The 15,610-nt window shown below is 37.1% G+C and overlaps 1 protein-coding gene across 1 annotated transcript; it reads right to left on the bottom strand.

Moving 5' to 3' along the window:
- Positions 1 to 952: 952 nt before the first annotated feature.
- Positions 953 to 15,570, bottom strand: SLC25A40 (solute carrier family 25 member 40). The gene is made up of 11 exons (XM_041408678.1): positions 15,461 to 15,570; positions 14,420 to 14,538; positions 13,565 to 13,624; positions 12,287 to 12,393; positions 10,473 to 10,540; positions 8,718 to 8,842; positions 7,313 to 7,486; positions 4,687 to 4,796; positions 4,288 to 4,369; positions 2,617 to 2,697; positions 953 to 1,105 (listed from the first exon to the last, which is right to left on the bottom strand). The coding sequence occupies exons 2-11, from the start codon at positions 14,511 to 14,513 to the stop codon at positions 990 to 992; spliced, it is 1,017 nt and encodes a 338-aa protein (XP_041264612.1). The 5' UTR covers positions 14,514 to 14,538; positions 15,461 to 15,570; the 3' UTR covers positions 953 to 989.
- Between the last annotated feature and the right edge of the window lie 40 nt (positions 15,571 to 15,610).

Genomic DNA, 15,610 nt, shown 5'->3' with positions numbered 1-15,610 from the left:
CCTACCAGGAGTGCAGCACGCTGGGGCAGAGGGTGCCTGTGCCTGTGGCAGCAACCTGCACTCGCTCCTGCCTTCAGAGGGGCGCAGGGCTGACTCAAGCTGGCACACAACCACCTCTCGCCTGCCAGCAACCTCGGCCTTCCAAGACAGGTGGCACCTCACAAAGTGTGCATGGCCCAGCCCTGCCTTGGAGCAGTGTGACAGTGACAACTGGCACCTGCCAGAAACACGTGCAGGAGTGTTCCTGCAGAGCACCTGTACAGGCCTTTGGCTTCAGTGTATAGGTGGGCTTTAATTTCTTCCAGTATTACCTTAAACAAAAACCCCTGCTGCCCCACCAGTGTGTGCACCACGCTCTCTCAGTGTCTAATAAACATAAGTATTTTTCCAATTTTACAGAATTTTTCATTTAAAATAAACCTGAGAAGCTTTTATAAAATGCACTTACACAAAATACAGAGCTGCAAATAACAAACATGTGCAGAATGAAACACATAACACGCAGCAAGAATAAATAAGTATTTATTGAATTCGCTCTGTATCAACCTCCTTACTGAGAAATAAATATATCTTACAATTAGAGACCCAAAACATTTTAAAACATAATTTTAAAACCCAACTAAAATGTTTAATCATGACTGAAAATTTAACACAGTGGAAGTCATTATTCTTCATTGCTATGTCCAGCCTCAATTTTTCTTCTCTTCCTCCTTTCTTTTTTCTTTTGTTCTTCCTTCCTTTCTTTTTTCTCTCCAGCTGCAAGAGAAGTCATAAAATCTTCAGTGATAGTTTCAGGGTGATGTGCATTTTCTTACTCTTAATAAAAAGAGTGAATTAATCCTTTGTGAAAGTTAAAAATGAAGCTTTATTTAGTTACCAAATGTGACGGTAGAAATTCACTGGGAATTCTAAAAAAACATCTTCACAGATTTAAATTTGGCACAACTTCCATCATATACTTTGCCTTCATACAACTGGATGCAGAACAATTATGGATGTTGATTCTTTTTTTCATTTAAATGAGAAAAGAAAGACTTTCCATATTCATACGTGCTGATCATTATGGCACAAGCAGGAGCAACTTTAAACAGCCGTGGAGTAATACCTGCCCAGAAGAGAAAGGGAACTGTTCACTATTATTTGTCTTCAGACCCAAGTGCTGCAGTACAATGTGTTGATCACAATATAACAATACCATAGTATATCAGTTTAGAGCTGGGATAGTACCTGCTCACAGGCCTCAAAATACTGAATTTACTGGCTGTAGGTATTACCAGTGTAATAACCTTATGCCCTCACCTCTGCTGTTCTGTGTGGTCTGCCTGCCTCAAGCGCACTGTGTCTCTGCTCTACCAAAATGAAGAATCCTGGTCACATGAATAAATGATGGAATTTAAGTGTTAAGTGTCTCCCATTACAGTCAACTGTGATCTTGCCAGTGGAGGTTAGAAGGTGATTCAGTTTAGAGGAAGGGAAATAAGGTTGAATCCCCTTTTCCACACACAGTGAGCCCTCTACTTCCACTTGAAATGCAAAGATGTCTGCAGAGATCCAACACAGATGACACACGACCCACAGAGACCTTGTGTGACTTTGGAACAGCAACAAGGAGCCAGGCAGGCTAACCCCAGCCATCTCAGCTACGTGTGGCCAACTGAACTGAAGCAGTGGCTGATGAAGAGCATCTCTGAGGTCTGCTACCCATGTGTCAAGACTGAAGTGTGAGTGCTTTAATCTATTAACTGAATTCAGTATCAATTTTAGTGATACTTTGTGATGTCTTGCATTCTGTTAGCATCCAGTGCTCTGAAATATGCAAATCCTATTACCCAGCTATGCCATCACTGTACAGCGAGTAAAATCTCTTTCAGCAGTTTAATCTCTTTCAGCAAATTAAGTCTTGCAAGGCTTAACCACCTGTGCAGCCATTCACACAAGGGCCCCCAGTGAGCCAGTACAGTGTGGTGAAGGCTGGTAAGTATCCTGGATTTGGAATGTCTCTTGCTGATGGTCATTTCAGTATGAACTACAATAGGATTTTATCTCAATATTATTTTAATGTCACTATCTTGTCATTTCTGCCTCAGGCTGCCAGAGTCACGCAGGAGAGGGCCAATTTTTTCCCTCATCTTCCTCTGATCACCAACATACCTATGGAAGCTTTTCTTGTTGCCCTTGACATCCCTGGCCAGATTAATTTCCTAACCTGCTCTCTGTTCACTTGGACCATTTCTCTGTGACAGGTCACCCTGTCCTGGCTTCCTTATGGTGTCTGAGCTTGTCCAGAAGCTCCTTCTTCCTCCATACAGGCCTCCTGGAGTTTTCACCTGACTTTCTCTCTGCTGGGATACATTGTTCCTGAGCCTGGAGGAGGTCATTCTTGAATATTAACCAGCTTTCTTGGGCCTCTCTTCCCTCCAGGACTTTATCCCACGGTACTCTACCAAGAAGATCCCAGGAGAGGCCAATGTCTGCATGTCTGTTGCTTTATATATGCAAACTATTTCATAACTGACAGTGGTCACAGAAATGGAAATATATAATTTATGCATGTTAACATCTATGATTAAGAACTCTCTAGTCTGAATTTTTTTTTAGTGATAGGAAAAAATTTACCTGCAAATAATCCAGAAATCCCATTTCTAGCAGCAATTTTCCTCATAACTGCCCAGGTTGATTTACTGTCCCTCTGTGGAACTCAATATAGTACAAGACAACAGTGAATTAGGCAATCCATGCAATGCCACAGAATGATATTTTTAGAAATCAGAGACTGTTATAGATGTAATTGTTGGGTTTAATGCCCTTTTTTGTTAATTTTATCCATCTTATTTATACAGTATGTTAAATTAATACAGAATGCAAATACACAAGTTGAAACAGCAAGTAATGGAAAAGACCTGCAGTAAAACCTAGAGTAAGATATATGAACAGCTACTATAATTTTTACTGGATTGCTGATACAGGTGAAAATATATTCATTAGGAATATCCCACAGCCCTTGGAAGCCAAAAATATTTTTGCAGTCACAGAGAGACAAAATTTTGATGCATAGTCAGTGTTCAACTCCAACAGTAACTGGATTTTGAAAGAATAAAACTGGAACAAATTAAAGATTACCATAATGAAATTTTTTAAATATAAATTAATATTATTAATATTAACCTAATAAATATATGGCAGACACATGTTTCAAAGTGGTGTTAGGAAGGAATTCTTACATTCATCAGTACAGGAAAAGGATTAGAAACAGTAACTATTTATATTTAAAACTTTTTTTTAATATTTGTTCTGCAATCAAATGATAATCATTTTTTTTAAGAATTACTGTAGGGATAAAAAACCAAAACTGAGAGAATGAAACCTCATGCCAAAAAGTGAGCACTTATTTTCTAAGCAAAAACTATTTGGATACTCAGCCTTTTTAATGGTCTGTAAACTTAAAGCCATGATATAATATTTATTTAGGTTAATCTAATTCCTTCACTGGTCCACATCCCAAGCAATGGAAGAAAAGGTATATATACCACTTTGGATATCATTTGGATAAAACAGAGTACTGCTCTACTGACAAGAGCCAAACAGAAACTTCCTTTTTCATCCTTTAAAGATGTTGGGACATTCAATAACATGCCCTCAAAAATAATTTTTTTTGTAATCACATGAAAAGGAGGTAAAAAATACACAACCTGAGCATAATACTTTCTCTTTCTAGTCTAATATTTATCACAAGAATATCGCCAGGCAGGAGTAAGTGGTAGTGAATGTTATTTTGAACACTTTTTCAATAGATCACTGTTCAACAGATCACTGTTCAACTGAATGTTTGCTATGAAGTTACTTTTTTGCCTATATAAATATAACTTACTTGAATCATAGAATAGTTTGAACCAAAGAACTAAAGAACCTTTATTGGTCATCTAGTCCAACATCCCTGCAATAAGCAGGAACATCTCAAATTTGCAATTGGTCTGCCTAAATGTAATAGCTTTGGATTCCTTTGTTTCAATTTTATACCATCTTATTAACCTATATTGTACTGAACTCACACCTTTTCCCTCTTCCACATCATTAATAAAATATGGTGTTCTCCTAGGAGATAAAATGTATCTCCTAGGAGAAAAAATATACTAGTTTGGGGAAGAAAAAATGCCTGGCTGGTAAAATGTTTACATATATTTTAGAAGTGCCAAATATTTAAAATTCCTACCACAAACCATACCCAAATACTACATTTTATTTTTTGAAACACTATAGGGTTGGTTTTTTTTCTTACCAGCAACTTACTTTTTAAGGTCTCATTCTCCCAAAGCTGAGTCTGCCTATGTGTTTTCACTACATCAAATGGCTGAGTTACAACAGCTGCAATCTAAAAGGAAATCAGTTGTAATGTTAGTGCACAAAAAATAAAAATTTAACCATATTAAAAAAAATATTAAATTGCACACACAATTTAAAAATAGATTTGATATTCTAAGCACATGATATTTTTAAGTCTTGTACGTCAGAACATTGTAGTTTATTCAGATTTATTTAGTCAGGTTGAATGCCACACCACATCTGTTTAAATACAAGTACCCCAAAATATACAACATTTCTGAGAGAAAAATCCAAAATCATACATTTTAAAATAGTTTATTAGTGGTAATAATAAGAATAGTACTAGAAATGAAGTTATATACTTACAGAGCCAGATGCTGCTCCTGAAGTAAAAGAAACAAAAAATGTAGGTTCATTTGCACCAACTTCCTTGCACATCATCTTCTTGAAACGTTCATAATTATACCAATACATTGCTATGATTACAAAAAAAATAAACTTGCATTACAACAAATTTGTATATCAAGTACAAAAATTCTTGTATCAAGTCCAGATGTAAGAATTCTACTGTGGCAAAAGAAGCAAACAGAAACAAGAGCTGAAAGCATAATAAGTGTCCTGTGTGATAACCAATGGACAGATTGCTGTGTCCCCTTGTTCTCCATATCCCAAATTTCTTCATATGATACAAATTAGCCTAGTAATTTTGTCTTTCCCTTAGGTAACTCCTACCTTCACACAATCTAACCCAAGCACTACAAACTCACATTCAATTTAAAATAAATCAAAATGTAGGCTTCTAATTACTCTCTATCTTCTCAGGGATGTTTCACAGATCTCAGTAATTCTATAAAAACACATTTCATACAAAATGAGATGTTGCTCAGGACTGCCTCATACTTTTTTGAGGCACAATATAAAATTTAATTCTGAGAGAACCAAAAAATATAATTTTGCTCCCTGGAATTACTAATAGGGAAATGCCTCTCTTGGGACTGTCAAAGGAAAATCCAGCAAACAACTTTTAGGAATAACATCTGTTTCTGTAACCATCTGCTGAACTAAACTGCACTTTTTCTGCTTTCTAACTACTTGCCTGCCCACTATTGGTTGAGTAGTTCTCAACATGCAGCTACTGCCTTACAGGTTAACTTGTGCCTCCACCATCATGCCCACAAAGTACTGGGCACAGATGAGTGAGTGGCCACTGTCCAGGGAATGCCAGAGCAGTGTGGAAACTGACTAAAAATCAACAAGCCTGGCTTGGAGCAGTGGAGGAACAGCAGGTGTGGACACAAGAATCTGAAAAGGACTGAGAAGATTGCACATCCCCTTAGTGCTCTCTTCCTTGTGCACTCCTTCTGATCTTCCCACTCTGTTAAAAGCAGCAGGGGGAAGGAAGCTCCAGCCACTAGCTACAGACAAAAATCAGTAAAAGAAATAAGAGTTTCTACTTGAAGTCAGACAGCAGGAATCAGGTGAAGAATCTGAGAGTTCCCTTACAAAGCTTAGAGAACAGCCTAAGAGAAAATTGCATTGGGCAAGAAGAAAAATAAATAAAAATAAAAATTGAAGAGGAAACTCTTCAGACAAAAGATTCAGATGAATTCTGGCAGTTGTCTTTAGCCTTAGTGAAACCATATTTTCATAGGTTCAGAAGCCTTCCCTATCACAGAAGACTCAATTAAGTCCCATCAAGGAATTGGATCTTTAGGCGGGAAATACATTCCAATCACAATTTTCAAACACCTTCCAGTAGCTAAGTGAAAGAGAACAGAGCATTATAAATTCCGAAGAGAGCTGAAATAACTTTGTTCAGTTTATTCACTTAACTACCAACTGCAATTTTAAAGTGAATATCCTCATCACACCCCAGTTATGTCTCAGTTTGGTTCACAGCCAATTTAAAATTTACTCTGGGTACACATATCCTGTAACAGCCCAAACCAATGACTGGCCCACAAGATTGATTGGAAACACAAATTAAATTAGATATCAGATCATCTTAAGAGTGAAGTAAGACAACAGAGATAGCAGGTCAAATACTTCAAGGGTTCTCTGACTCCAAAACCAGGTTTGAATAAGAATCTTTCCAAAAATAGGTTTGAAGAATTTTTCTGGGCCAACATAAGGTGTTTAAAGATTCCTGGTACTACACCAATGACAGAAACTGCTTCAATGACAACTGATGTCTGATGATCCAAAAGTATTCTGACAAAAACAGGCCTTAAAGAGACAGGGGCTTTCTGGTGCTTTAGCAGTCTCCCCTGTAACATCTGTCCGAGTTACCTTAAGGAATAGCCATAGGACTCGTTATGCTTTGAATCAGACTTTTCTTCTTCTAGGCTTTCAGCTTTCAAGTCTTGCTAAAGAGTTTTTTGGAGCAGTTATACAAATGAATTCATCTTGATTTAAAAAAAAATAAAATCTTGAAGACACTACTGCGTCACTCTCTGTACATGTTTCCAAAATTATGTAACAGAACACTTAGATACAGCATGTTTATCAAAAAATAGCCACTATTTCTATCACAGAGAAAATTTCCAGCTAAAACTCTTCAAAAGCAGTCATTGTGTAAGATGAAGATGAGAAGAAAGAGTCTAAGTACAGAGAAAGGGAATGTAACAATGAATCCTATGAATCCTATCTGGTATCCACAAACAAAACTGGGGGGGGGGGGGAGGAGCCGATCCTTTCCAGGGCTGTCTCGCGTTCCCCCGGTCCCGGTGCCGGGACGTACCTGAGCCCCGCGGGAGGGCGCAGAGGCAGCAGGCGGCCAGGAGCCAGGGCAGGGCGGCTGGCGGCGAGGGCATGGGGGGGGGGGATGGATGGATGGATGGAAATCACATCTTCAGAGAATTTGTAAATAAAAATCCTCAAAGAGAAAAAGTAAATCTCAGTCATTCCTAAAGCCAACTATTAAAACTACCTAAAACCACAGAAAATTAATATAAAAACATAAACAAAAACCTGCATGGGAAATAAACCTTACCTGAGAAAGGTACATCTCTCAGAATAGTAGAAGTCCAGCCCTGCCACAGGGAGAGCCACCCATCTACAGCCACTTTGGTGCTGACACGCAGGTACAGCTGCTTGTAGGATGACCTGCGATACTGCATTTGAGTTCTGATCAGCTCCAGGGGACTCACCACAGTGGCAGAACCAACTGCAAAGGAAACATGACTTTTTTAGAAAAGTCAATACTTAATAGTACAATTTCCTGAACATTCAAGTCATGTCTCACTTTATATATTTGATTCTTTTCAACTCTCCCATTTTCCTTGAACTAATTCCCAAAATAATTTTCCTTTCCAACTGAGAAAAACATGCCTATTCGCAGTACCTACGTTTCCAGTTTAGTGGGGTTTTTTTTTCAATGCTAGCATGTTGTAAACAATGTAACATGTTGAGAATCCTCATTTTGCAGATTTAACACATAAATAGACTGAAGATTTCAAGTACTTAAACTCTATTGTTTTCATTAGTTCCCATTTTAAACTGTAACTTGAAGAAAGCTATCTTGATGCTTAAGGCTTCTTTTTGTGTTAAGGACAGAGTTGTGGTTACAGATTTAAGCTTTTATTAATTTCTAAGCATCTTTGCCACTCTTATTTTAAACTATCAAGAACGATTAGCAGGCAATCTGTATCTGATAAAGGAACTCTTGCATCTTGCACAAGGGTCAGTGAGTCATCATTCAGTAACAAGCTACCATCACACATCTAACAGATTTTGAAAATGTTACTAGATCCAAGCATTTTTCTTCTGTTGCTGGAATAAGGTTTTACACATGAACAGCCTAATAAGAATAATGTGCTACACCACCACGAATACCAATTCTTTTTCCACTAGTCTGCCAGTGCCCCCACGGTTGTCACAGGTAAAACATGGAACTGCATCAACAGACCCTTCTAAGAAAAGCCCTAAAATATATTATCTGAGTTAATTCTACAAAAACAGATTAAGAAAACGGTAAACAAAAGTAAGAAAATATATAAATTCTATCCACATCATACATTAGTAAAACCAGTACAAGTCCAATTTTCATCTTTGTTATAATTACCTATGTACCTTCCATGATAACAAATGATGATGTTTATTATTAGATTGATGGCAGAACAGACTTAAATTTAACTGCCCTTGGTAGAAATCTAGAAATATAAAACTTTGAACAAATTACAAATGTAGTGAAAGTATTTCCGCAAAACCAAATCTCATTATTCCAGGTTAGAGGGTTGTGTTGCCCAAGAAATATTGGGTAATGGCAGTATTCCTTCCTATCCCTCATTTAAACCCATAGCATTTTTACTTTAAATAAAAGTCAACAAAATAAACCCCAAAAAACCAGCATAGAGGTATTATGTTCCAGATTTCTCTTTAAACAGAGGACAACTTACATCTGCTTAAGGAACCTGCAATAACTGGAATGTGCTCATCATGCTTTCCTGGTCTATTTTTCAAAGCTTCACACAGCTGATCATAGCAGGTATAATAGATTGCTGTAGTAGGAACAGCCATTATTCTAAAATATAAGAGGGGAAATTTAAATTAATACCAGGAAAGCAGGAGAATAAAGTCAACTGTCTTGTATTGATATTTTACTTAACTTTTTAAAAAAGTTAAGTTTTCAGCTGTGTGTAATGGATTAATAAAAAAACCCAACATTAATCCCATAGCTTTGATTCACTGCTTCTAGTTCAGAGTTTCAAACCCACACATCTCCCAGGTATTCACTTCATTAGGGAAAACCGTAAGTAAAATGATGGTAGATTATCTCAGTCAAAATCTATTCCATACCAGCTCCAGAACTATTTTGATAAAGAATGGCAAATGAAAGATCTGAAAATGAAGAACCCAAACAGAATATTACACAAGTACTACTAACCTTAACTTTTATTTATGTAACAATTGGATATTATGCTCTTGATCAACAGCCATGATACTCACTACTTGAGAGACAATGTAGTATGCACAAATATAAGCTTTTTCAATAACAGCATAGTACAAACTGCAGTAGCAACAGGTAGATTCAATAATCATTCAGTGTAGGGAAAAAGCACCACATCTTACGATAATCTGGCAATTACACTTCTGTGTTATGTCTGTGCCAATACAGCATGTGCCACCATTACCCAAAAACCACCGAGGACCGTCATGCTTGGAAAACCAACATGGCTTAGTTTGTATCTTCTCTTCTACTTGTGTGACTTTCTCCAGTAAAGAAGTTAGTTCTCTGCTGGCTGGAGAACAAAACACGTGCTTTGTAAAAAACTGTATTGACTGGAACAGTTCAGTCAGGTCCTAAGATTTATATTTTGAAATTGCCACCTACTGGAGGGTAAGCAAGGCTGAACTCTACCATGCTTTGCTTTTTTTGTGCCTATACACTGAGCACTGTCTGCAAATGAAAAGTGCTTCCCACTGGGCACTTCCCACTTTGTGCCTTACAAGATACAAGTTTAATACACATCTTAGATTTAAAAACTTTCTTGGTTTATGAAGGAGAACATAATTATAGAGGTCTTAATTTCTATCTATACTAGGTTAATATGAATAAAAAGATAAAACAGTTCGGAGCTGCTAAGCCTAAAGAGAAGATCAGGAGGAGATCTGATTGCAGTGTTTAAATATGTAAACTTCTCTTGTAGAGAGAAAATGAATTATCTGTTTATCCAGATAGAATAAAACCCCAAAGTTCTTTGAAATAAAGAAGATGATTACGAAAACTAAGTGAGGGTAATGAAGTGCAACACCAGAGTGTCTGGAAACAGCTGTGCTGCTGATAGCAAGTCATTAAGTAACAAGATACAACAAGAATGTGTTGAAGACTGACCCTCTCAAGGGACCAGGTCCCATCCTGTGATTCAACGATGCTATCAAAGGAATGGTTATAGTAGGGGGAAAAGAAAAAGCAGAATGAGAAGTCTATTGATCCTGCTTAACTCCAGAGAATGTATCAGGAAATTCTAAAATTTGACAAAAATTATACTGCCCATAGACATTTCTCATCAAACTGATTAGTCTGTAACTTCAGAATTGACCAGTTTTTTAAAAATAACTTAGAAATAAGTATAGTAATTTCTCAAAAATAATAAAGCAATTTTTTTAACAATAACTTGCAGCACGTCACCAAAAAAACCCATTCAACTTACAGTGTTGGGGGAAGCCCACTCCACAGCGACTTAATTCCCTCTATTCGAATAATTTTCACAAATGCATCCTAAAAATATAACCAGGCAAAGAGCAATAATTAGCTACAAACTTTTGTAGTTAGTAATACATTTTAGCTGGCAGAACACAGAACTATTGTCTTTAAAAGTATGTTTCTAAAATGGCTTATCATTGTAAGATCCCAATTTTATAATGTCTTACAGAAGCTATCACACTTAACCATTCCACTGACCTGAACAGACTAATTTATGTGACTGAAATTAAGAATTTCCTTCCATCTTTAAAAAGCCAAAGTACTAAGTGTTTATCAGTGACTGTCAACCCTGTGAATAACTATTTTCAGTACTAATATGGTATTGCAGCAATTTGTGGAAACTTCCCCAAAAAATCCACTAAAATATTTTTTCAATATATAGCAGAGTTTCTAGGCATGAAATAGCAACTAATTCTCAAAGATTCTTCAATACTTCCTCTGACAACATGACCCCATACATGAAATGCGGACACACTATACTATATACAAGCTTTCAATTATTATTACAGCTGTCCTGTATATTGCCAGGAGACTGACAGCAGAAGAACACAAAACCTTGAAGATTATTCAGCTGAAATCACAATGAAAACCACAAACTTTGTAATATCAGGATACTAATTTTCTTAAAGCATCTGGGGAAAGAGGTTGGGATTCAATGGATAGAATATGCCTAAGACCAGACATTATTACAGAGTCCCAAAAGATAGAGAGTCTGGCAGACCACAGAAAAGACTTAGAGGAAGAAAAAAGCAAATGGCTTTAAAGGAGACAGCCTTGATGGATTAATCATGTGAGGTAAAAAGCTGAACGGAAAAAAACAGAAATGGTTTATTACAACAAACCTGATTAGCTTTGAAAGGAAGCCAAGAATCCCTAAAGACACTTTTATACTAGCTGGTTACTATCTTTATAGCTTCAATAAGCTTACAAAACAGGAAGGTATAGATAAAAGATAAGACTAATTAAAAAAAAAAAGATGAAGTTATATGATAGTCATTCTTCTTTACGAATCAATTAGTTATGGCAAAACTAGGCATAAATTCATGTCTAATAGAAAACTAACTGAAACTAACTAACTTTCTAAAATTACATAGTAAAGGTAATTGAAAAAAATCACACTTGTGAAGTTATTAATTAAAAAAACCCTTTTAAACTGCTGAAGACGCCTTTTGCATTAACATCCCATTCTCAAGATTTTAATTCTGAAAAATTCTCAATCATAGGTGTAACTTCATGGTAGAGTCAAAAGAAAATTAGACTAATGAACCAGCATGTCAGTATCTGCCAACAAGTCTGATTCAAGTGTTTAGGAAAATGCTAGTCCTACAAATCTAGTACTTGATAGGATAGAGACTTCTCTGGATAGAGAACTTGACACATGAATTTAACTTTAAACACTATCTGCACCATTAGTTCAGCTCAGAAGCATATTGGGAGATGTGTGGGCACAAGGGATGTAAGCAGGAAAGAGAAAATTAGTACCTGCAATCAGCAACTACTGCCAAAATAGCTGAAGTGGGGAAAATAAAATCATAAAGCCAGTAACCTATGAAGAAGGCTGTGCAGCTGCCTCCTTGTTCATCTTAGGGAAGGAATATGTATTTTTTTGCAGACAGTAGAAGGTATCATCAATCAGCAGTCCAACTACATGAAGACCCTCTCAAATGATTACAGATTCCAGTAGAACCCGAAAAAACCTGAAAACTTTAGAGTATGCTACTTAAAAATGCACAGTTTTATATACATGTAAAATGTTCTTACCAATGTCCCTTTGAAATGCCCAGGTTTTTTATACCAGGCTTTGCTGTCCCCATTTTCACAAACATATACATGATCCATATGGCCACTGGAGTATACGAAACACTTTCCTAATAAAATGGTGCATACGAATATAGTTAATGCTTGTAAGATTGTTTTTACCCAGAAGCAATTTCAAATTGGATATAATGGCAACACAGATTTATTTCTGGTTAGACACAGAGGGGCAAAATAATTTTGCTAAGTCAGTAATGAAAAATTAGGTCAAAGGAAAGAGGGTACAAATGTAACACTCAGACTGCCCAACTGAATGGAACTGCCTTCACAAGGCTCCAAGAGACATCTTTAGGTTATATTACCATCTGCTGAAAGGTAAAACTAACACAAGACCTGAATGTCACTATTGCATGCAACTGTGAACATCTTTCAGACTTTTAAATCTCTTATTAAGAAACCTCAGCATCCACTTCAAGTGGAGATACTGTACCTTATCTGTATTATTATTATATCTTATCTTTGTCTGTATTTATACTAGATCATCCCTCCATTTGTTTTTCCTTTCTCCCACATTATATACTTTCAACCTGTTTGATAAAATATTATTGCCATTACAAAAACATACTTCAAGCTTCATATTTACTGATTTCTGAAGGCTTTAGAACTTACTCAAAAGCAGGATAGAAGGCACAAGTATTTTTCCTAATTTGATTTGCAAGTGTGACTGCAAATACTCACCTCCACATTCAACATGAAAAACGAGTCATCTTCTTTTCTTTTAAATCTCATATACTAAGTACAAGTAAATAGTAGGAACCATTAGCACATCTTTGAGAGCACAATATCTTCATCTATTTAGAGCCCAAGTGGCAAGTGACTTGTTAAGACTTCTCCATTTCAAAAATCTCTGGATTCTGGAGGAGATGAACTTTGATATAACATCCTGACCACATAAGCCCTCTGATGAAATATTTATTCATTTAGTAACAGCTTTTTACTGTTTGACTCAACTCAGTATTAGTTGTATGTTCTGCCATAATGAAAAGACTAAGACAGGAAAAAAAAAGCCTGTTTAAAATGATATGGATGTATGGGATTTTTTTCTACTGTGTCTGTTTAGTACATACTGGTGTGCTGCTTTTTCCCCCCAGCCACAGTTATATTGGAGAAACAAACTCAAACCTTCTGCACCTCAGCACAGCATTATGACAACTATCAGCTAAACACAAGAGCAAAAAGCAAACTGTGTCCCCCTTTACTCTACATACACATTTGTTTGTTTACCGTCATGGAATGGATTCCCTTGGGCTTGCAGTCGAGTTTTGATAACATCAAGAGGAGTTACTAAAATGAAACAGAAGTCATTTAGAAACACCCTGGATCCCCTGAAAAAGTAGAAGTTTACAGATGCCTTATCATGAACTTCTAGAACCTTTTTTTTGTTTTCAAACCGGGGGGGGGGAAAACCCCCCCCCACCTAACAGATTTCACAGTGTTATCAAGCAGAGTGAAAAGGGATGTTAGCAGACAGAAACAATGCTATCACAGACAAAGGAGAACTACACACCCTGTATGGATTGCAAGATATCATATCTATCTTTTCTAATTTACTAACAGTTGCATAGGCATGAAATATTAGAAATACACAAAGCCCATTCAAAAGCTACTGCATCATTGTCTGAAATTGCTTTTATAGTAGCATACCACAAGGCATGCAAAATCACATTTTCGCCTCCGGCATATAAAATAGCACAGCATTTTTCATGTGTTTGTTCTTTTTCAATTAACTGACCATACAACAACTTTCAAAAAACAACAAAAAAAGTTAAATTCATAATGCACTTTTCTTTTTTTGCTGCATGTAGCCAATATGTAAAACACTGGGGTTCTTGAAAAGTAAGTGAAGGTTTAGTGAACGCTTCACTGCTTCCACTGCAGCCCTTACAACTATCCCAGGCTGAGACATGCTGAATGCTGCAGTGGCTGGGCAGCTGGACCATCTTCCTCTGAATCTATCGGCTGAGGGTTCAATTCCACACATTAGTGGAAACATACATAAGCAGACATCATGCTGAGTCAAACAGAAGAGTAATCACTTTGTAAGATTCTCTCTGTGGCCAGCTTCATAGTTTGCCTTACCAAATAATGATGTAAGTATAGCTCCACAACAAGAGGCTATTGCTTGTTGAACAATGGTTAGTTTTTGTACATTGATATCGCTCATTTCAGCCATGGCTTTATGCCCAGAGAAGAAAAACCTGTTAAGGAACAGAAAAACATATTGTAAGACTACACTCAAAATTTGCAGAAAAAAGTCAAGGAATAAATATTTTCAATTTTCATTACTAAGTTATGTAGAACCAGCAATACTAGTTTTCTACTTATATAGAAGCATCTCAGTAATTTTTGAGATTGAGCCATGTTTTGCAAGTAAGTTTTTAAAAGACAATAAATCTCCAAAATCCTTCTTAAATGAATCACAAAATTTACATGTTCTTGCAAACCACATGAAATGTTTAACACATATTGCCTTTAATTGCAACAAAGTGTTTACAAACATGCAAATAATCCTTACAAAGATAAACTCCCAGCCTGTGGCCCATGAACTGAAGCACTGCAGAATAATTGACCCAGCCCATCTCTTGCTCCCATCCCTCCTGGGAGAGCCCAGAAAGGTCTCCTGGCTGACCCAAGAGCCGCAGCCTGCTAATGATGACTGTGTGCCCTGACATGCTCTTCTGTAATAGGCAGGGACTAACTACTAATAATGCTACCATCAAATGTTAATTCCTTGAACGAATCCTGCTCTACAGCAGCATAGGCATGGTCACAGCAATTTACGAATGCATTCACAATATCTGCAACTAGCCAGGACAGAAGATAATAAAAAGAAGACTTCAGAAAATAAAATCCCCAAATAGAGGTGTGTCTTTCAAAATGCACCACTAGGCTTAAGTGCAGCCCTAACTTTGTTAGAAACATTGATCTAAGCTTTTCATTGACTTCACAAGAATGTTTTGTTATTGTCAATAAGCTTCAAGTTAGATAAAAAAGATTAAGTTGGACAAACCAACTCTGGCCTCCCAGGTACTAACAACTATAACGGTAGGTGGGAATATTGTTTATTTTTCACGTATCTTTAACTAAGAAGGGGACCGCTGCCCAGAACTGCGTACATACCCATTTATCGGCGGCGCCCGCCGGGGGCAAAGGTCTCTGCGACTCAAGCACAGCCCGGGGCTGTGGCGAGGAGAGAAGAACGCCGCCACTCCTACCCCTCCTCCAGAGCCAAGGCAGCCGAGCTCCGTCCCCACAGCTCCTTCCCCTCCT

The sequence above is a fragment of the Onychostruthus taczanowskii genome, unplaced genomic scaffold (assembly GCF_017590055.1).
Source record: "Onychostruthus taczanowskii isolate IOZ18803 unplaced genomic scaffold, ASM1759005v1 scaffold3, whole genome shotgun sequence".
Lineage (NCBI taxonomy): Eukaryota > Metazoa > Chordata > Aves > Passeriformes > Passeridae > Onychostruthus > Onychostruthus taczanowskii.
This window is presented reverse-complemented; position numbering and strand designations above follow the sequence as displayed.